This window comes from Cucurbita pepo, chromosome LG14 (assembly GCF_002806865.2).
Source record: "Cucurbita pepo subsp. pepo cultivar mu-cu-16 chromosome LG14, ASM280686v2, whole genome shotgun sequence".
NCBI lineage: Eukaryota > Viridiplantae > Streptophyta > Magnoliopsida > Cucurbitales > Cucurbitaceae > Cucurbita > Cucurbita pepo.
In genome coordinates, this window is record NC_036651.1 from 8,328,630 (window position 1) to 8,349,967 (window position 21,338).

The following is a 21,338-nucleotide window of genomic DNA, read 5'->3' on the forward strand; positions in this document are numbered from 1 at the left end:
AGTCAATTCAATCCGACTAATTCAACCAAGTCGAAAACTAGATTACAATTCAATTCTATCACACTTTGGATTAAGAGTATTTAAAGTTTGTAGCCAATTTTAACCGTGAGTGAGTCGTGACTTGTAAATAATTTATATTTAAATTTTAAAATTTTTTAGATATTAATATAATCGATAAAATTGATAATATTCTTCACGTGGCGGGCGGCTATTGTGTTTGGTGGGAAGCATCTGATTCCCACATTCATCGCCTAGAACGCCGCGGTAGAAAATACTCCGCCCTTATTTTACTTTTTTTTCTCCATCTATTTATTAATTATTAAATAATTTAGTGGGTACATTTGTAAATTCACTATTTCATCGACAAAGCTGAAAGTTATACAGAATCTCGAAAATTAGTTAAAGCTTGTTCACGTTGATTTAAAATTATCTCGAGAGCATCAATTGATATGACTCCATAACAAATTGATAGCTTTTATTTCACAAAATGGGTTATCAATTTTATTATCATTAATTTTATTCGAGATATCTACGACCATGGCGTAGAATCTAAATTTCAAATTTTTATGGGTATTTTTTAAAAGTTTAAAATTTTATTTAATATTTTTAAATTTATCACCTTAGTATACACTAAATTTAGTCGACTCACTAAAATTCAAATTTAATTGAATTAAAAAACTATCCGGGTCGGGTCGGGTCGAGCGCGATCCGATCCGATCAGACCCGAAAAATGTTTATCGTCTTGCCAGTTGCCACTCCCAGTTCTATACGTCAGGTCGCGGCAAGCTGAGGCGGGAGCACATTTCCTTCAGGTTTTTATTTGGTTCTTCGTCAATCGCATCAATCTTAGAATTCAGTCGAGAATATGGAGCTAGATAGAATGTACTGGGATGATTCCATGATTGTCAAAGCCATGGATGAAGCAATGTTGAAGTATAAGGTTATCCTTCTCTTTTTCTATCCATCTGGTAATTCTCCGTTTGCAGTATCCAGAAAGTGCTGTTTTGATTCGTCGGTATTGATTTGTGTTGATTTTCTTTGAATTGTATGATTTGTGGCTTACATGTGATGAACTGTTGGCGTTTTTCAGACAATGCATGGATATGAAGTCCGCCGTGTTTCAGCCGAGGGAGGAGGCGTTTTTAATGGTTGCGGTAAGAGTGACGAACCAAGAAGGTCCGTAGTTTTTTTGCCCTAGCGTTTTTCTCGTTTTTAGGTATCATCTATTGCATCTCTAAAAGTTGAAATGCTAATGCAATTATTTAACATTCCCTTTTTAACGGTTTTATTATTTGAGTTCGACTCGGGTGTGGATTCGAACCTTTAACCTTTGGGCGAGGTTTCCCTCAAGGTTTTTTAAAACACGTCTATTAGGAAGAGGTTTCCACAACCTTACAAGGGTGTTTCGTTCTCCTCCCCAACCGAGATCTCACAATCCACCCCCTTCAGGGCCCAGCGTCCTTGCTTGCACTTGTTTCCTTCTCCAATCGATGTGAGACCTCCCAATCCCCCCCTTGCTGACACACCGCTTTGTGTCCACCCCCATTTGTAACAGCCCAAACCCATCGCTTGTAGATATTGTCATTTTTGGGCTTCCCCTCATGTTTTTTAAAATGCGTGTACTGGGAGAGGTTTTCACACCCTTATAAGGGGTGTTTTGTTCTCCTCCCCAACCGTTGTGGGATTTCACAACCAGTTTATTATTTAAAGTTTTGTGATCATGGTTTCCACACCCTTATAAATGGTGTTTTGTTATCCTCCCCAGCCAATGTGGGACATCACACTAATGATCAAAGAAACTGTGCCTTGAATACATTGCTTTTCGACCTGCAAAATGCGGGGGGAGCATTTACAGGTGCTTGGTTTGAAATTGGCTCCACAATATTATGGAGGTGCGTGAACGATTTAGGGGTGCAATTTGTATCGGTCCAAGCCCATTACTAGCAAATATTGTCCTCTTTGGACTTTCCCTCAAGTTTTTTAAAACGCGTCTGTTAGGAAGAGGTTTCTACCACCTTATAAAGAATGCTTCGTTTCTCTCTTCAACTGATGTGGGATCTCAGAATCCACCCTCCTTCGGGGCCCAGTGTCCTCGCTGGCACTCTTCCTCTCTCCAATTGACGTGAGATCTCACACAATTGCTTTCAGGATGTAGAAGAATAGGAATGGTTGAAAGGTTGTTAGAACGGTTTCTTTGGCTGCTGTTACAAACACAACTTAGGAGAACATTTTGAGAAAAATAAAAATAGTGATTTTGTAGAGATTCATGGTATTGTAACTTTCCATTTCAGTGTTATTCTTGTCCAATTGTGGAAGGGTCCTATAATTTGAGGGGGACACATGCCCCCGCTGGCCCCAATATGATCTGCCCTTGCATGACTCCTTCTTTTGTCTTCTATGATCGTTTTTGGGACGTTTTTTGGGACGTCCTGAGTGTCTTCTTTGAAGCTATCCCGCTTAATATTTTATTACTATCGCATCTTGAAAGAACAGGAGTGTAGATGAAGAGAGCTATATTGGAGCAAATGATGTTATGTTTGAAGTCAATGAGCCTACAAATACCTCAGAAGCTAAGGAAAATATCAGTGTAGAGCCATGTCCTATATCTTGTACAGATTTTTCAGCCGCCCTATATGTGAAAGAGACGGAACAGGAGACCGTTAAGGACTCCAATTTAAATCTAAAAGGTGAAGATGGCTATAACGAGCTACTCAAGCAGTATTACGAGCTTGAGGAGAAGAGGCAGAAGGTTCTAGAACAGCTTTATCAATGTGGTGCTGGTGGTTGGAACTACCAGGATGTCGGTGCAGGGTCTGACATCGGAAATCAATGGGGAACATCTGCTGCCTATCAAGAACACCCAGTCTCTGCAAGCCAACCTTCTCTTAACCAGGCAATACCGTCTTACCCGCCCTCCAGCTATCCAGTTTCAGCTGGTATGTGATATCAATTTTCTATTTGTTCCTTGTTTGGAATGGCTGTTGGGCAAAAGTGTTACCCATTATTCACTCATTGGCTACAGGTCCTCAAAGTTCGTCCCGTGCTGATGGTGACATAATCAAAACTGCAATGGATTCTGCAGCAAGAGCTATATCGTCCATAAAGACTGTAAATAAAGGTTGGCATGATTCTATGGAGCCTGAATGAATCTCTTCAGATTATCTGCATTTCTTTTTATTCTATGATTGAAGATTCTTTTTATGTATGCTCTGATGACATAGATGTTTTGAACTAGTAACAAAATTTGTGTTAGAAAAAACATCATGAACATGATGTTCACTAGAAAACATGAACTAGAGGCAACAAAATATGTCAAAAGGGGGCATGAAAATACCCCCAAAAAAAAGCCGGAAAGAAACAATACAAAGCAAAACTGTAACGACCCAGATCCACCGCTAGCAGATATTGTCCTCTTTGGGCTTTCCCTTTCGGGCTTCCCCTCAAGGCTTTAAAACACGTTTGCTAGAGGAAGGTTTCCTCACCCTTATAAAGAGTGTTTTGTTCACCTCCCCAACCAATGTAGGACATCACAATCCACCCTCCTTCGGGGCCCAGCGTCCTCGTTGGCACTCATTCCTTTCTCCAATCGATGTGGGATCATCACCAAATCCATCCCCCTTTGGGGCCCAGCGTCCTTACTAGCACACCGCCTCGTGTCTACCCCCCTTTGGGGAATAGCGAGAAGACTGGCACATCGTCCGATGTCTGGCTCTGATACCATTTGTAACGACCCAGATCCACCGCTAGCAGATATCGTCCTCTTTGGGCTTTCTCTTTCGGGCTTCCCCTCAAGGCTTTAAAACGCATCTGCTAGGGGAAGGTTTCCACACCCTTATAAAGGGTATTTTGTTCTCCTCCCCAACCAATGGTATCAGAGCCAGACACCGGACGATGTGCCAGCCTTCTCGTTGTTCCCCGAAGGGGGGTAGACACGAGACGATGTGCCAGTAAGGACACTAGCCCCAAAAGGGGGTGGGTTGTGATGTCCCACATTGGTTGGGGAGGAGAACAAAATATCCTTTATAAGGGTGTGGAAACCTTCCCCTAGCAGACGTGTTTTAAAGGCTTGAGGGGAAGCCTGAAAGGGAAAGCCCAAAGAGGATAATATCTGATAGCGGTGAATCTAGNGACTTCTCTGGGGTGTTGGAACTCCTTCTCATGAATAAACTATCTACTTAAAACAATCGATCGTAATAGGCTTGCAAAGTATAGGCTATGTAAACCTTGTTCACCGACCACCGTGATAGGCTATAGTTTTCTAGGCTCTTTGCATTTGTTTTTTCTTTATTGAATTCAATCGAACTATCAACTTTTTACTCTTTTCTATGGAGCTATNAGGTCGTTACAAAAACAAAGCTAATGAAAGGAATTATAATGGCTCTTCTCTTCTCTGCTAAAACTATACAATAAAAAGATGATAAAATGTATGTCCCTTTGGACGTTTGTATCTAAGGACTTCGTTGTTACTCGTTTTGCATTAAATTCCCTTTCAAGGTTTGTTCTTGTTTGGCTCCTACTAGGTTGTTGTTTTTGCACGCCCTCGTGTTGTCCTTGTTTAGTCATGTGCCCCTCGTGTCATATTCGCTTAATGAGTATGTAATGAGAACGGACCAAACCACTTGATGCTCATGGTATGATATTGGAACATGTATATGGTCATCTAGCACATTTCATTTCTATATGATTCTTTATTAGCTTTAGATAAGATTATAGGGACTTCATGTTTACTGGTTCAGATGTATAGGTTTTTGTAACAAATGGTGACAGAAAACGTACTAATGAACTTCCCATTAGGCTTTCCTTTACATTGTCTATGTACTTTACGTTTTCATCTTATCCTTTTTTAAACCATCTCTCGAGATTCCACGTTGGTTGGGGAGGAGAACGAAACACCCTTTATAAGGGGTGTGGAAACCTCTCCCTAGCATATGCGTTTTAAAAACCTTGAGGGGAAGCCCGGAAGGGTGAGTCCAAAGAGGATAATATCTGCCGACGGTGGGCTTGGAGCTGTTACACTAATCCAGACGACATTGCTTCTCATTGGGCTTTAAGTTGCATGATTTGATACCTTGCGACATTTTTTTTTTCTTTTTAATCAGTTCACATAGAGAAAGAAAGCGAGGGACATGCTGGGATAATGCCTCAAAGTGGTGCTAGCTCTGAAACAGACCTTACTACTGTGTTAAATGCTTGGTATTCTGCAGGCTTCTACACTGGCAAGTAAGTTTTGCTTAGTTTCACTCTCTCTCAAGACTTGCATTCTATATTTCTTTTTGTCCACAGATGTTTCATATTTTATAGTATCTTCCTTTTTTGAAAGAAACACAAAAAGGTCTTCCAATTCCTAATAATCATGGAGAGGCTGTATTCATTCTGTCATAATCAAAAGGATCGACTTCTCTGGGGTGTTGGAACTCCTTCTCATGAATAAACTATCTACTTAAAACAATCGATCGTAATAGGCTTGCAAAGTATAGGCTATGTAAACCTTGTTCACCGACCACCGTGATAGGCTATAGTTTTCTAGGCTCTTTGCATTTGTTTTTTCTTTATTGAATTCAATCGAACTATCAACTTTTTACTCTTTTCTATGGAGCTATGTGTCACAATCGCACTTTTGATGGCAGCGGACTTGCGATTGTGCGGCACTCACTTTCCAACGACAAGTGAGCTAAGTCAATTCGTTCTTGCGTCGTCTACGGCCAAGCGACGTATGCTCGAGCCTCTGGCCTCGGTTTTAAGAAAAGGTTTTAGAAAACGAGGGCAGAGAGAGATTTTCGAAAGAGAGATTTTTGAAAGAGACGTTATATAAGCAAGCAAGAGAGAAATAACAACGGCTCACAATATATAACCTTGGGTAGGGAGAAGTTGACAACTAGTCGTATCCCCCTATAGTACATTCTGAGGCATTTATGTCTGACAGGCCTAGACATGATATTTCTAAAACGTCATACTTCCTCGAAATACAAAAGTAAAACACTAGAATATGAAAAGACATAAAGGGTTGGGCTTATCATGGGCATGCGGCCATGGGCAACACGCCTTGGACGAGCATGACCGTGACACTATGCTCGGATTGAATGCTCTTTGCATTTGTTCGAAACTCGGTTTTTCCATGAAAAGAAAATTTTTACTGATCTTTTCAGTGCTTTCTGCATGGTATCTCAACAGAAATATAGAACACAGAGCACTCGATTCTTCGAATACTTTGCTTTATATTTCCATCAGCCAAAGGTTCAGCTCGTTGCTCAATCTGCCAAGCTAGCTGTTTATTATATCTATCATTTCAAAATTTGATGTGCAGTTTCCTTCCTCAAGCTGTGAATTTAAATCTCTTGACTGAAGTGTTTGTTTGTTTGTTAGTTATATGCTGAAATGAAATGCAAGTATTGAGTTCTCTCAAAACTAGATCTGTTTTGCAGATACCTTGTGGAGCAATCTCAGGCCAAGAAATAATGAACACCAGGCTCATCTTACCAATTTCCCCCACTTTTGATACCCACCCAATGGCATATGTGTGCTATGAGTTTGAATTTTGATCTAAATGAGTTTGAATTTGATGTTTTTTAGAATTCTGATCAAACTATAGTTTAACGGGTTAAGACATATATTCTCGACCAAGAGGTAAGATGTTCAATCTTTTTATTCCACGTGTGGTCGACCCATAATAGAACTCTGATCAAACTATAGTTCAACTGGTTAAGCATTATTCTCGACCAAGAGATAAGATGTTCAATCTTTTCATTCCACATGTTGTCGACCCATAACTTTGATCAAATTATAGTTCAACGGGCTAAGCATATATTCTCCACCAAGAGGTAAGATGTTCAATCCTTTCCTTCCACGTGTTGTCGACCCATAAATAGAACTTTGTTCAAACTATAGTTCAACTGGGGTTAAGCATATATTCTCGACCAAAAGGTAAGATGTTCAATCCTTTCATTCCACGTGTTGTTGACCCATAAATAGAACTCTGATCAAACTATAGTTCAACTGGTTAAGATATATATTCTCGACCAACAGGTAAGATGTTCAAATCTTTTCATTCTGCGTGTTGTTGAATGAAAAAAACATAATCAAGGTGGAGCTCTGTCGATTGAGCTATACTTTCTCGAGCTAAGTGGGGCTTGTATGAAAAGGTTAGATATGTGTTCTATTCTTTTCCTTGTTGCAGCTCGACCATTCAAGTCTTGACAACATAATTTGATGTGATTTTATTTGTATTTTAAAATGGTCGTATTTTTGTGACTTCTCTCCAAGTGCACTATAATTTGATCTCTAAGCCGATAGAACATGTAACGAACAATAAAATTTATCAAAATTAAATGTTAATTTACTAATTTATAATTAGTTTATCAATCTAAATTCTAAATTATAAAGTAAATATTATAGAAGAATTAAATTAATTTAATTTTGAATTGAGTTGGAAAATTGGGTGGCTTGATTCAATGAAAGTCCACAACCTTCCACGTCATTGGCCGTGGAGTAGGCCGCCGCCGGCGGAGATTGCAGCTCGCCGGAGAAGAATCGTGGAGAGGGGCCGCCCGCAAGAGAGGCCGTTAGGCGATTTTCGGAAAGTTAGGACCGAGTTCTAGAAAAGGGTAAAAAGGACTTTTCGCTCCTAAAAACTGGTGAGATTTCCCTAGGATTTCATTTTGGACGGACGTCTTCATTTGTTCTTTGCTCATTGAGGCTCCAGAGCTCGGTATTGCAATGGCGAGATCCACAAGCAAGGACGCTCAAGCTCTTTTCCAGTCGCTTCGCTCAGCTTATGCTGCCACTCCAACAACACTCAAGGTATGTATATCTTTTCACTCCCGCTCTGAATTTTGCTGATGGAACTTTGACCTAGATCGTCTTCCTCGCAGATCATTGATCTCTATGTGATTTATGCTGTGTTCACGGCTCTGATCCAGGTTTGTGCCGTTTTGATCCTTCTGTGAACGCCATTTCCTTGATTATTGATAGTTTTGTGTTGTTCCGGAACGGATTTGTTTCGAATTTTCCTTTTCTGCGTCCGAATTCGTCAATGTGTTACGCTCTTTTGATTACTGTCTTTGAACTGTGTTCGATTGTCGAAAACTGCATTGCAATGGAAAAACGAATGCAAGTTTGACGTTGCTTCTGTTTTCTTTACTTTTTATAAAATACGATCTAGCCTGTTATTTTACCAGACTCCATGCTGGTTTGTATATCTCAGCATAAGTTCTTGTTCCTCTGCGTATCATTGTTTTTTATGAGCAACCTTCATTGAAAATGGAAGAATACAATAGAATGGAATCCTCTGGCTTGCTTAAACTGGTTGCAGAAATTTTCCAAGTACCTCAAACAGTACAAGCTAATAATTACAAAAATCTGAGTTGCCTCAAGAAGACATAAAAAGTAATGTTGCCTAAACATCTTGAAAATTCATCTCGTACCAAGGACCCAACAAAGGGATCGGCCTTTCATGCCGAGTCCATTTGTGGAGGAATGTTGCGATCTTATCTTGATACCCTTTACATAATGGCACGTATTTTGTGCTTCATCTGTTCAATTCAACGTTTGGCATCTTTCTTTTGAAAAAGCTATAATTGAATATTCATTATAAGAGATTAACTAACTCACCGAGTTCTGAAAGTTTCCTGATTTCCTTGGTAAGTTATAACTCTCTTTTTTCGCTTAATTGAATTCTTGAGCTTGTTTCATTTACGTTGGATAAATTTTATCAACAAAAAGTGCTGTGGGAGTGGAAGGTTTCATTAGTGTAGGCTGTGCTTGATAAACTAATGCTACTCAATTATTTGCATTTGATCTTTGTTTTATAATCGTGGGTCTGTATCGTTGGCATTCACATTTAAAACTTGGTTGAGTTTATGATTCATCGTTTGGATTTTCTACGCATTTTATATTTTGAACTGTGATGCCTAACTAAATAAATAGAACATATGTATTAGATGAATGACAATGTAATGAAAAATTAGATGATATTTTTTCAGGTGATTCTTTAGCTATAGGCTTTTTCGGTTTATCTATGCAACATAAATTTATAAGGTCAGAGATATCCAACAGCACGCACCTTTTGCGCTGTGGAGATGCCTTCATCTTGCACAACGCCGAGTCGCACTTTTGAAAATGTTTCTGAGTTCTTAAATTTGTTTTGAATTACTTTTAACCGATAAGTTCTTGTAAACAGGTAGCATACATGGCGATTGTTGGATCGTTCCCATTCAACTCCTTCCTCTCAGGCGTTCTTTCTTGTATCGGGACAGCTGTCCTTGCTGGTAAGCAGGATGTATATCTTGGTTATCAAATCACAAAATAATGTGAGGAGTAATTCCTATTCTGATCGAATTCTTCATTTTCAGTTTGTCTCCGGATTCAAGTTAATAAAGAAAACAAGGAGTTCAAGGTAATTTCTTCATGTTTTTCTACTTAATTTGACCTCACTTTCATTTTTCATTTGCATATTAGGAAAGAGTATGGGTAAAATCCTTGTTTTCTTTTCATTAACAACGAATATTCCAAACTGAAACCGTCCAATCCAAGCCCACTGCTAGCTGATATTGTCCTCTTTGGACCTTTTCTTTCGGGCTTCCCCTCAAGATTTCTAAAACGCGTGTGCTAGGGAGAGGTTTCCATACCCTTATAAAGAATTATTCATTCTCCTCTCCAACTATCCAACTAACGTGGGATGTGCCATAAAATTTTAAACAATTTGTTCAAATACTTATCATTCCTCACATGATTTGAAATGAAAGGCATTAACCCTTTCTTTCATGCCATTTTTTCATGGTGGAAAGGAAATCACTCCCTCCCCCAACCTAACCTCCATTCATTATGGGAAAAATAAATAATAGACGAACTTCGTATCATGAAATCCAAAAATTGGTTACAACACGTTTCGAAATGCTTAACGAATCCTGTTCAAATTTTCAGGATTTGGCCCCGGAGCGAGCTTTTGCTGATTTCGTTCTGTGCAACCTGGTTCTCCATTTGGTGATCATCTGCTTCCTCGGATAAAACACCTCATTTTGGGTTCTACTTCTTTTCTTGCTTTCTTTGGAGAATTAATTTAAACCCAGAAAGTAGCTTATGCTAGAAATTTTCTACCAAACATAGCATATTAGAAAGAGAGAGTTATTCCTGCAACTGAATTAATGTCATTCTGAGTTATTTTCTACGGTGATGTTTTTCCAGACAATCAAATGCGTCAACACTTTTCTGGCCATTATGTTGCAAAGGTAAGAACTATACTTACACTTTCTGTCACTTAAACAATGAAGATAACACAAAACAAGTTCTTTTAACTCTTGGGATTGGATGATGAAAGTCCCACGTCGACTAATTTAGGGAATGATCATGGGTTTATAAACAAATAATACTCTCTCGATTGGTATGAGGCCTTTTGGGGAAGCCCAAAGCAAAGTCAGGAGAGCTTATGCTCAAAGTGGACAATATCATACCATTGTGGAGATTCGTGTTCGTCTAACATGGTATCAGAGTCATGCCCTAAACTTAGTCGTGTCAATAGATTGGTAACTCCTCAAATATCGAACAAAGGACTCCAAAAGAAAATGAGTTAAGCCTCCTCGAAGGCAGTAAAAAATGACTAAGACTCCAAAGGAGTCGAGCCTCGATTAAGGGGAGGCGCACGGCGCACTTCGAGAGGAGGTGTTGGATGATGAAAGTCCCACATCGGCTAATTTAGGGAATGGTCATGAGTTTATAAACAAAGAATACTCTTTCCATTGGTGTGAAGGCCTTTTGGGGAAGCCTAAAGCAAAGCCATGAGAGCTTATGCTCAAAGTGGACAATATCATACTATTGTGGAGATTCGTGTTCGTCTAACCCTTGCAACTACGAGGAGGTAAAATTGTGAATTAAGTTCTTGCCAACTGCATGTTCTATCTTAGTATTTTTTTTTTTTTTTTTTCTTTTTCAGAATATGCTATATATCTTTTTCACAATTATTGTATTTTTTACACTTTTCAAAGTTAAAAAATATTTTAAAACCATTATTTTTTAAAGTTAAAAAAATAATTTAAAACCATTTAGAAAGATAAAAAAAAAATATTTTTGAAATAAAGTATTAATTGTTTTTATCTAAAACTAACCATAAAAGTATTTTTTTTTAGAGAGGGCATTTTTATTAATTTGACTATTTTTATAAGACTTGAAAGGTGTTAATTTTTCACTAAAAAACAAGTTTTAGAGCATTTTTAGATTTTTTAAAAAGTTTATTTCTGAAAGGTTTGAGATATATATATATGGTATTTTTATTAAATTAAATCAGTTTTAAGTAAATAAAAATGATGTGGAAAATATTGATAANAAGACTCCAAAGGAGTCGAGCCTCGATTAAGGGGAGGCGCACGGCGCACTTCGAGAGGAGGTGTTGGATGATGAAAGTCCCACATCGGCTAATTTAGGGAATGGTCATGAGTTTATAAACAAAGAATACTCTTTCCATTGGTGTGAAGGCCTTTTGGGGAAGCCTAAAGCAAAGCCATGAGAGCTTATGCTCAAAGTGGACAATATCATACTATTGTGGAGATTCGTGTTCGTCTAACCCTTGCAACTACGAGGAGGTAAAATTGTGAATTAAGTTCTTGCCAACTGCATGTTCTATCTTAGTATTTTTTTTTTTTTTTTTTCTTTTTCAGAATATGCTATATATCTTTTTCACAATTATTGTATTTTTTACACTTTTCAAAGTTAAAAAATATTTTAAAACCATTATTTTTTAAAGTTAAAAAAATAATTTAAAACCATTTAGAAAGATAAAAAAAAAATATTTTTGAAATAAAGTATTAATTGTTTTTATCTAAAACTAACCATAAAAGTATTTTTTTTTAGAGAGGGCATTTTTATTAATTTGACTATTTTTATAAGACTTAAAAGGTGTTAATTGTTCACTAAAAAACAAGTTTTAGAGCATTTTTAGATTTTTTTTAAAAGTTTATTTCTGAAAGGTTTGAGATATATATGGTATTTTTATTAAATTAAATCATTTTAAGTAAATAAAAATGATGTGGAAAATATGATTAAAATGGACGGCCAAGATTGAAAGCGTGGGCGAAAGAGGATCCAATGAGACGGGTTCGGCGCTTAGGATGTAGCAATTTTACTGACAAAACTGTAACACACGAGTACTGCCTCACTGTAAAGTTCTCCATTTCAAGTAAACTTCTCCTTCCACACTTTCTTGGGCCCACTTTTTATTTAAATTATTATTATTATTATTTTTTTTTTTTTTGTCTTTATTAACATCTTGACATCAATAAAAATCTACGTCTAAAAAAATATTATTAAATTTTCAAATTTTTTAATAATATTCTTAATTTTTAAAATATCTTTTTTAAAAATATATAAAAATAAAAGAAGTGAAAGGCTTATTTCTTAATTTAATATTTGAAAATTTGAAAATTTGAAAATTTTATCTATATTTTCATGATGATTATTATTATTATTGTTATTATTATTTAAATAATTCAACAAAGGCACCCAAAAACAGAGTTGAATTTAATATATAGGGACTCTGTTTCTGCCACTCCCATTTATCTATCTCTCTTTCTGTGCTTATAGAAAACTTTACGTTACAAACAACGATCTTACACCAAGTATAGCTAAACATCCAAATCTCATTTCCTTCAATTTCAAATCCCACTTTCATTTCTCCATTACTCTTATTTCTCTCTCTAACCCACTTTCTCTCTCCTCTCCTCCAAAAAAGATGTTGTGAATCTGATGAATTTGAGTTTAAGCTGTTTTTGCAGTGAATGGGTTGCATGCTCTCTCATTTGGCTTCCAAATTCGCCTTCTTTCCGCCGTCGCCGTCGACTTATCAGATCAGAAAGCGAGACGGCGACGGTCGGCTTACGGTGGTTTCGACGGCGGCGGGAGCGGTGGGGTCGGCGGTGGAGGACAGTTTGTTGGATGTTTTGATGATTGATACGAAACGTGGGAATAAGATAGTGGGATTTTATTTGAGGAATCCTTGTGCGAGACTTACTCTGCTTTATTCCCATGGCAATGCTGCAGACCTTGGCCAACTCTATGACCTTTTTCTTCAGCTTAAACGTAATCTCAGAGTTAATCTTATGGGGTTTGTTCTTTTTCCTTTCTTTCTCAATGATTTGATCTTCACTTTAAAGGAGTTGGGTTTCCTTTTAGACTTATTTTTTAACTTATGGGCGTAGTTTCTTCTGGGTTCTGATTAGTTGGAGCTCTGTTTTTTGTTGAAGCTTTTCTGGGTTTTTTTTTTTCACTGTCTTTGTATCTCTCATATAATTTTATTCTGATTAATGGTGCTCTGTTTTTGTTGAAACTTTTTTTGGGCTCTCTCTCTCTCTCTCAACTCTGTGCTGATTAATGGAGCTCTCCTCTTCTTGAAGCTTTACTTCCCTGTTTTTTTTTTTTTTACATTCTTATCAATGGAGCTCTGTTTTTGTTGAGGTTTTTTTGGGTCCTCTCTCTCTCTCTCTCTCTCTAAACCTCTATTTTTCTTGAAGCTTTTTTTGGGTTCTTATTACATTGAAGGATTTGGGTTTTTCCTCCTCTCTTTTAACATTCTTATCAATGGAGCTCTGTTTTTTGTTGAAGGATTTGGGTTAATGCATTGAAGGAATTGGGTTTTTTCCCCCTCTTTCAGTTTTCTTCTCAATGGAGCTCTGTTTTTTGTTGAAGTTTTATTACTTTGAGGAGTTGAGCTTTTCCCCCACTCTTTCATGGGGTCAGTACTCTCTGTTAACTTTGTTCTGATTAATGGATCTCTGTTTTTAAAGCTTTTTTGGCTATGGCTTCTCTTTCTGATAAGGATTCATTTTACTTACCTTTTGATGAAATTGGTTTCCATCTAATGGGTTAAATCTTGCAATAGACGAAGGCCATACAGCTAGCAGATATTGTCCGTTTTAGTTATATGTACGGCATTAGCCTCATGGTTTTAAAATGCCTCTCTTGGGGAGAGGCTTACACACCCTGATAAAAAAATATTTTGTTCCCCTCTCCAATCGAAGTGAGATCTCACAGTGATAGCGTTGGACTTGAGCGATTACAAATGGTATAAGAATCAGACATCGAGAGCGGTGTGTCAGTAGGACAGAGCACCCTAAAAGGGGTGGATTGTGAGATCTAGCATTAGTTAGAGAAGAGAACGAAACATTCCTTATAAGGATGTGAAAACTTTTCCCTAGAAGACGCATTTTAAAATTATGAGGCTAACGACAATATGGACAATGGGGTGTTAGATTCTCACTTTGCTCTGATTCAGGGAACTCTGTTTCTGTTGAAGCTTTTCTGGCTATGGCATTTCTTTCTCTGACATTTTTGTATAAGAAGCATTTAGTTATTGCTTATCCTTTCAATCTCATGGGTTCAGTCCTCTCTCTCTCTCTTCTTTTCCTTTTGAATGTTCCCTCGAAATGGAAATTTGAAAGTTACCGTTGTTTTTGCATTTGGGTTGGGAGATTTACATCAATTATTTACCAATGGAGAGTGTAAAGTGAAGAAGAGAAGGCTAGTTTTAATAGTTCCAAAGTTGGTCTCTTTTCAGGTCATTTTTTAACCTTCTTTTTACCCTTTTTCCCTGAAAAAAGCAGCCATTTTCCCCTCCTCTTTGAGTTGCAAATTATGTTTTTTTGATGGAGTTCTGTGCTTTTGGGGTTCTGGGAAAGTTCTGCTTTTACTCCCTTTTTCATTGTTCTGTTCTATGCAAGATTTGCTTTCCTTTTCCCATGAAATCACATGTTTTTTCCTCAATAACTCATCTTTTGTTTACTAGAAATTGTGCACAATCTCACTAGTGTGTGTTCATATTGACAATTATATCGTTGACCTATTTGTTCGTTTACACGGAAGTCCATTCGTCCTTTTAGATTAGTTGAATCCTTGTGGTCAGTTGTAACAACCCAAACCCACCGCCTAACAAATATTGCTCTCTTTGGAGTTTCTCTTTTGGGTTTCCCCTCCTGAGTTTAAAATGTGCTTGTTAAGGAGAGATTTCCANAATTTCAAATCCCACTTTCATTTCTCCATTACTCTTATTTCTCTCTCTAACCCACTTTCTCTCTCCTCTCCTCCAAAAAAGATGTTGTGAATCTGATGAATTTGAGTTTAAGCTGTTTTTGCAGTGAATGGGTTGCATGCTCTCTCATTTGGCTTCCAAATTCGCCTTCTTTCCGCCGTCGCCGTCGACTTATCAGATCAGAAAGCGAGACGGCGACGGTCGGCTTACGGTGGTTTCGACGGCGGCGGGAGCGGTGGGGTCGGCGGTGGAGGACAGTTTGTTGGATGTTTTGATGATTGATACGAAACGTGGGAATAAGATAGTGGGATTTTATTTGAGGAATCCTTGTGCGAGACTTACTCTGCTTTATTCCCATGGCAATGCTGCAGACCTTGGCCAACTCTATGACCTTTTTCTTCAGCTTAAACGTAATCTCAGAGTTAATCTTATGGGGTTTGTTCTTTTTCCTTTCTTTCTCAATGATTTGATCTTCACTTTAAAGGAGTTGGGTTTCCTTTTAGACTTATTTTTTAACTTATGGGCGTAGTTTCTTCTGGGTTCTGATTAGTTGGANGAAGGCTAGTTTTAATAGTTCCAAAGTTGGTCTCTTTTCAGGTCATTTTTTAACCTTCTTTTTACCCTTTTTCCCTGAAAAAAGCAGCCATTTTCCCCTCCTCTTTGAGTTGCAAATTATGTTTTTTTGATGGAGTTCTGTGCTTTTGGGGTTCTGGGAAAGTTCTGCTTTTACTCCCTTTTTCATTGTTCTGTTCTATGCAAGATTTGCTTTCCTTTTCCCATGAAATCACATGTTTTTTCCTCAATAACTCATCTTTTGTTTACTAGAAATTGTGCACAATCTCACTAGTGTGTGTTCATATTGACAATTATATCGTTGACCTATTTGTTCGTTTACACGGAAGTCCATTCGTCCTTTTAGATTAGTTGAATCCTTGTGGTCAGTTGTAACAACCCAAACCCACCGCCTAACAAATATTGCTCTCTTTGGAGTTTCTCTTTTGGGTTTCCCCTCCTGAGTTTAAAATGTGCTTGTTAAGGAGAGATTTCCACACCCTTATAAAAAAATGCTTTGTTCCCCTCTCCAACCGATATAGGATCTCACAATCCACCCCCCTTTAGGACCCAGTGTCCTCTCTAGCATACTGCCCGGTGTCTAGCTCCAATACCATTTGTCACAGTCCAAACCCACTGCTAGCAGATATTGTCCTCTTTGGGCTTTCCCTTTTGGGTTTCTCGCAAGGTTTTAAAACGCGTCTATTAAGGAGAGATTTTCACACCCTTATAAATAATGTTTCGTTTCCCTCTCCAACCGACATAGGATCTCATACCAACTACCTAGAATATTGAATTCTACTAGTTTCTTGAAGTCGAATGTTGTATGTTACGACGGTTGTCCCTTGAGATAATTAGCCAAAGTGAAGTATGCTTAAGTTGCCCTAAACACGGTTGAGACGAAAAACGTTTGCACTAAGCTGTTAATTTGTTTTAGGAGAACAAATGTGCAGCCTAATGCCATAATCTTGAACACGCTCTCATGTCTTATGCATTTTGTTGAGCTTTTCTCGCTTATACTTTTTCGTATCTAAACTTTTGTAATCTTTTATGCAGATATGACTATTCTGGCTATGGAGCTTCAACTGGTAAGGTATGTGGCTGTTCTACTCTATAGAACAGCAAACAGTTTATACCTTTGATTTGACCGTTCAAGAGTTTAGGGATTGATCTCTAGAAATGACATGGCAGGTTAGGATTCTAACCTTTCTACTGTGACAACATCGAAAAGGTAGGGGTCGAACAAGGGAATGAGATTAACCCAAAATTGACGGGAAATAATGTAATAGCCCAAGCCCATTGCTAGCAGATACTATCTGCTTTGGTACGTTACGTATTTTCGTTAGCCTCATGGTTTTAAAATTCGTCCGCTAGGGAGAGGCTTCCACACTCTTATAAGGAATGTTTCGTTCCCCTCCCCAATCAATGTGGGGCGGTGGGCTTGGGTTGTTACAAATAATCTAGGCTTGTCATTGATGAAAATCTGATGAATTTGGAGTCCTTAGCATTCCATTTGAGCATTTAGTGATGAGGTTCCATTGATTCTCGTTACGAAAATGGTCGGATCGTTGTTAGAACGTGGCGGAATTAGCTAGCTCTTGCTCGGTTTTTGCTCATTGATCTTCCTGTTTACAAAAATTTTAAATCACAATCACCATCAGTGAGTCAAATTAATGTTGTTTGTGAAATTCAGCCGAGCGAATCAAATACGTATGCTGACATCGAAGCGGTTTACGAGTGCCTTGAAACTGAGTATGGAGTCAGCCAAGAAGACTTGATCTTGTATGGGCAATCGGTTGGAAGTGGACCAACGTTGCATTTGGCTTCTAAACTGCCACGGTTGAGGGGTGTCGTGCTGCATAGCGCAATCCTTTCGGGTCTACGGGTTCTATGCCATGTGAAGTTCACCTGTTGCTTTGACATTTATAAGGTCACACGCCTATCTTTGACGTTTATGGCATCAATACTTTCATCTGTACGTTAAGCTTATGAGTATTCTCACCATTGCAGAATATTAACAAAATCAAGAAGGCGAAGTGTCCTGTGCTTGTGATACATGTAAGTTCTTTCCACCATTTCCCCCTTTTGGATATGTTTCATGAAAAAAAAGTAACTTGAACTTTGTTTCCATGGTTTCGAACCCGAGCGTTAATTAGATGGTCAAGTGATTATTGGTGTAGACAAGTTCTTACGGTGAAAATATGTTTAGATAACTGTTCTATTCACAACTTTACGATCACATATCATAAAAACGAACCCAAGAATGATTAGATGGTTAGGTGGGTATCGGTGTAGACAAGTTTTTACCATAAAAAAAATGTTTGGGTAACTGTTCTATTCACGACTTTATGAAAACATATCATAAAAATGGTTTGAATTCTGCCAAACAGTTTTTGTACGAACTGTGAATGTTACCAAAGATGACTTTGATGTTCCTGGATAAAATTCACAGGGCACGGACGATGATGTTGTCGACTGGCTCCATGGAAATGGTTTATGGAAAATGTCGCGAGAACCGTACGACCCTCTATGGATAAAAGGAGGAGGACACTGCAACTTAGAGCTTTATCCAAACTACATCCGCCATCTTTGCAAATTCATCCAAGATATGGAGAACATTACCACGAAAGTTCGCCTAAAAAAGATTCGACAAACTCGTGATCTACCAAAAAGATCGTGTTGCTGTACAGTCTCTTGTGATGGATGCTGCTGCAAAGTGAAATGCTGGCAACCACCAAAATGTTCGAGACCAAGCTGTGCAGGTTGCTGCTCGATACGGTTGAAATGCCCCGAATCCTGTAAACCCAGATGCCCAAAATGCCCAACGCCGACGTGCTGCTTCAGCTGCTCCTCCATCACCAGTTGTTTGGCTCAATGGAGATTCAGTAACTGTTGCAGCAGCAGCTGTTTCCAATGGAGATGCTGTTGTGAAAGAGGGTCCTCCAATGGGTAGGAGGGGAAGGACTTTGAATGGTGGTTTGTATAGAAGAACGCTGGAGGAAGAAGGTATTTTTATCAGATAAATTCTTTTGGGGGACAAGATTTTATTTAATGATGTTCAGTTATTTTAAGAAGAATTTCTATACCATTTGGGCAGATCTCACTGTTATAAAGATGAATATGAATCTGCCCCCTACTGAACTGAAGCTACTATTTGATGGAGGCAAGCAAGGTCGTTTGCTTACTCTCCGGCAAGGAAGGAGGCATTGAAAATCAAACTAAGACCATAAGTCGAGGCATTCGGAAAACAACTAGTCACTTCTGACCAAGCTTCTATCAAATCGACCACTACATAAATAATCTAATGAAGCTGTTAGAGGCCGAAGATGTAGCTTATTTTACAAAGCAAAGCCACTAATGGAGCGACGAAGGGGGCATAGTAACCACTGAAATATAAAAAAACGACACCAAATGAACTATTTAAGTCATTAGTGTGATTGCATTTTGAATTCGCTTGTCAAAAATCCTAGCATAATGAGTTCGTTGACCGAGTAAAAGCAATCCATCTTGATAATGAATTCCAATATAACAACTCAGATATGTTCGGGTTCGCCGATAACTCCGTTGTTTGAACTATCTTATGTGTACCTTAATGAATCTCTCTTATAGACTTGCTAATGTGCTCAGTCTCAGGATGGTCAACAAAAATTCAAGAAAACCACAAATAAAGAACAGAAAGTACAAGAAAAAGTAAAGCCTTGCCAAGGTGTATTAACTTTTCTCCAAGTTAACAATAATTAATGTGGACGGTTTTAGTACAGAAGCTAACGTGTGAATGCTACAAGAATAAATTCACACACCAAATATCTAATCTTTGTGGGCTTTTACAGTTAAGGATACACCCCATGGAGATATCATAATATGGATTGCAGGAACAAACGGTCCTAACACTACAACAGGTCAGCAGCTTACATTTAAACTAGAACTACAAGCTATGGGAACTACAATTTTGGGGTTGACAAATTAGTTAGGTTATGCGCGTAAAAATGCAGCAGTAAGCAGGAAGGGAAGATTCAATTCTTGTTACCAACTTGCACGACCGCTGACTCCGTAAGTTGAGTGGTTTCGTTACTCGAGTGCTGGCCGTTCCTGCTGGTCCTTAGTTCTTCATTTCCTGGAACTTCCCCGAGTCGTTCCTGCATAAACAAAATCTAGCCCATTAGATGGGACAAGTTTGTGCACAACATATATCTGCTGCAATAATGAAGGAGAAGATGATTTCTCCATGCTCATCACTCTAACTGCATACATACAATGAAATAGATAATAATATTTGTAACAGCCCAAGCCCAAGCCCACCGCTAGCATGTATGGTCTTTTTTGGGCTTTTTTTTTCGGACTTCCCCTCAAGATTTTTTTTAAAACGCATCTGCTAGAGAGAGGTTTCCACACTTTTATAAAGAATGTTTCGTTCTCTTCCCCAACCAATGTAGGATCTCACAATATTATTGCGACATAAGTCTAAAAATCCAACCCGTCTAGTTGATTACCAGAAAGATGGCTAAGGATTATGCAAAGGAAAACAGCTTGCTCCATTTGGCATGTACACTTCTTTGTAAATTAGATTAAAAAAATCAACATCATAAAGTAATTATAATGAAGTGATGGTCAAGGTGTGACAAAACATTGAGGGGGTGAAAGAAATGAGAAGCAGGAAACTAAATATTTTTAGTATTACCTTCAGAGAAGCATTCTCTGAGAGTAGTTGTTCATATTCACTCCTTATCCGGTTCACTTCAGACCTAAGACTGGCATTCTCTTCTTGTAATGCTTCAGCTCGGTGTGCTAACTCGTCACATTCTGCCTGAAAATCATGAGTTTGGAACCAGTTGGTAATAGGAGAGGGGTACGAGAAACCAGGTCTACCAACAAGATTAATAGTTTCCAGCAGGTTTTTCAATACCTGCTTACGTAACCGGGATCGTCGTGCAGATTCTCTATTTGATTGCTTTCTTCTCTGTCGTTTAATCTCTCTCTCATCCTAAATCCAAAATTTTATATAACTTTTTTTTTGTCGTTTTTCAACTTCAAAGTTCAAGTTTTTGAATCATATTAAGAGTTTACCTGCAACCAAAGTTGTGACTGTATGCCATCCCGAGATCCAGTGGTAACTAGTCCTCCAGCAACTGGAGCGGATTGAACCTTTCCACGCATTGCAGGGATAGTGGATGGTGCACCCCAATAGTCCATTCCAATATTTAAGTTGGTTGGGGGACCAGGACCGATACCCGGGGCCCCAGAAGTTGCCAATGGGATGGCAGCCATTGCCTGAGTATTAGATCCTCCGTTTTGAGTACCATGCATAGAGTTACCATTCTGAGATGCTTCAACTGTAACAGGAAAATGTATTTTTTACCATGTCTGACAAGAGATATTGTCGAGACGAAAGAAAAAAGAACCAAACCTTCCGAAGTGTCTTGCCTGGAACCTAACTTAGGTTGTGATTCCTACAAAAGTAAAGTACTGCTAAATCACTTTATCTCAAAAGAAAGACTGGAACAGCACTACCAAAAGTTTTTTTTTTTTTTTTTTTTTTAAAAAAAATTGGCATCAGAACTATACAAGCAAATAATAAACAGTATTGACATATTTCCCAATCTGTCAGTACATTTTCCCCCCTCAATCAATCTAAATTAACATTTAAACACAACTTATGAAAACTCTTAACTTTCATTCTCAAGCTTCCTCATCGTTGAAAACGTCGTTCGACTTTAAGCACAGGGCTGAGGATCTCAATGAGGTAAGAAGAATAAATCTTTTTTTTTTGATAAAGTGATTT

General features: G+C 38.2%; 5 protein-coding genes across 8 annotated transcripts in view; 4 read left to right on the top strand and 1 right to left on the bottom strand.

Moving 5' to 3' along the window:
- Positions 1-763: 763 nt before the first annotated feature.
- LOC111809760 lies at positions 764-6,637 on the top strand. 2 transcript variants are annotated; one of them, XM_023696165.1, is made up of 6 exons: positions 764-940; positions 1,091-1,176; positions 2,494-2,936; positions 3,023-3,118; positions 5,100-5,220; positions 6,410-6,637. In XM_023696165.1, exons 1-6 carry the CDS (start codon positions 866-868, stop codon positions 6,537-6,539), a joined length of 951 nt encoding a protein of 316 aa, XP_023551933.1. In that variant the 5' UTR covers positions 764-865; the 3' UTR covers positions 6,540-6,637. The 2 variants fall into 2 exon arrangements, with proteins under 2 accessions (XP_023551933.1, XP_023551935.1); XM_023696167.1 differs by having other exon boundaries at positions 6,423-6,637.
- Positions 6,638-7,616: 979 nt separating this feature from the next.
- Positions 7,617-10,210, top strand: LOC111809745 (dolichyl-diphosphooligosaccharide--protein glycosyltransferase subunit DAD1). The gene is made up of 5 exons (XM_023696147.1): positions 7,617-7,797; positions 7,869-7,916; positions 9,176-9,263; positions 9,348-9,391; positions 9,919-10,210. Exons 1-5 carry the CDS (start codon positions 7,714-7,716, stop codon positions 10,000-10,002), a joined length of 348 nt encoding a protein of 115 aa, XP_023551915.1. The 5' UTR covers positions 7,617-7,713; the 3' UTR covers positions 10,003-10,210.
- A 2,230-nt stretch (positions 10,211-12,440) lies between these two features.
- LOC111809880 (protein ABHD17B-like) lies at positions 12,441-13,714 on the top strand. The gene is made up of 2 exons (XM_023696348.1): positions 12,441-13,087; positions 13,634-13,714. Exons 1-2 carry the CDS (start codon positions 12,762-12,764, stop codon positions 13,680-13,682), a joined length of 375 nt encoding a protein of 124 aa, XP_023552116.1. The 5' UTR covers positions 12,441-12,761; the 3' UTR covers positions 13,683-13,714.
- Positions 13,715-14,997: 1,283 nt separating this feature from the next.
- Positions 14,998-19,132, top strand: LOC111809878 (protein ABHD17B-like). The gene is made up of 6 exons (XM_023696347.1): positions 14,998-15,442; positions 16,616-16,652; positions 17,253-17,489; positions 17,570-17,617; positions 18,012-18,565; positions 18,657-19,132. Exons 1-5 carry the CDS (start codon positions 15,117-15,119, stop codon positions 18,510-18,512), a joined length of 1,149 nt encoding a protein of 382 aa, XP_023552115.1. The 5' UTR covers positions 14,998-15,116; the 3' UTR covers positions 18,513-18,565; positions 18,657-19,132.
- Positions 19,133-19,238: 106 nt separating this feature from the next.
- The window catches only part of LOC111809877 (bZIP transcription factor 16), a 4,818-nt gene continuing 2,718 nt past the window's right edge, over positions 19,239-21,338 (bottom strand). For all 3 annotated transcript variants that reach the window (XM_023696345.1, XM_023696344.1, XM_023696346.1), the window contains 5 exons: positions 20,964-21,006; positions 20,624-20,889; positions 20,463-20,540; positions 20,238-20,363; positions 19,239-19,695 (listed from right to left, as the gene is read on the bottom strand). In XM_023696345.1, coding sequence (XP_023552113.1) covers positions 19,573-19,695; positions 20,238-20,363; positions 20,463-20,540; positions 20,624-20,889; positions 20,964-21,006 — 636 coding nt within the window. In that variant the 3' untranslated portion in view covers positions 19,239-19,572. The remainder of the gene's footprint in view (positions 19,696-20,237; positions 20,364-20,462; positions 20,541-20,623; positions 20,890-20,963; positions 21,007-21,338) is intronic.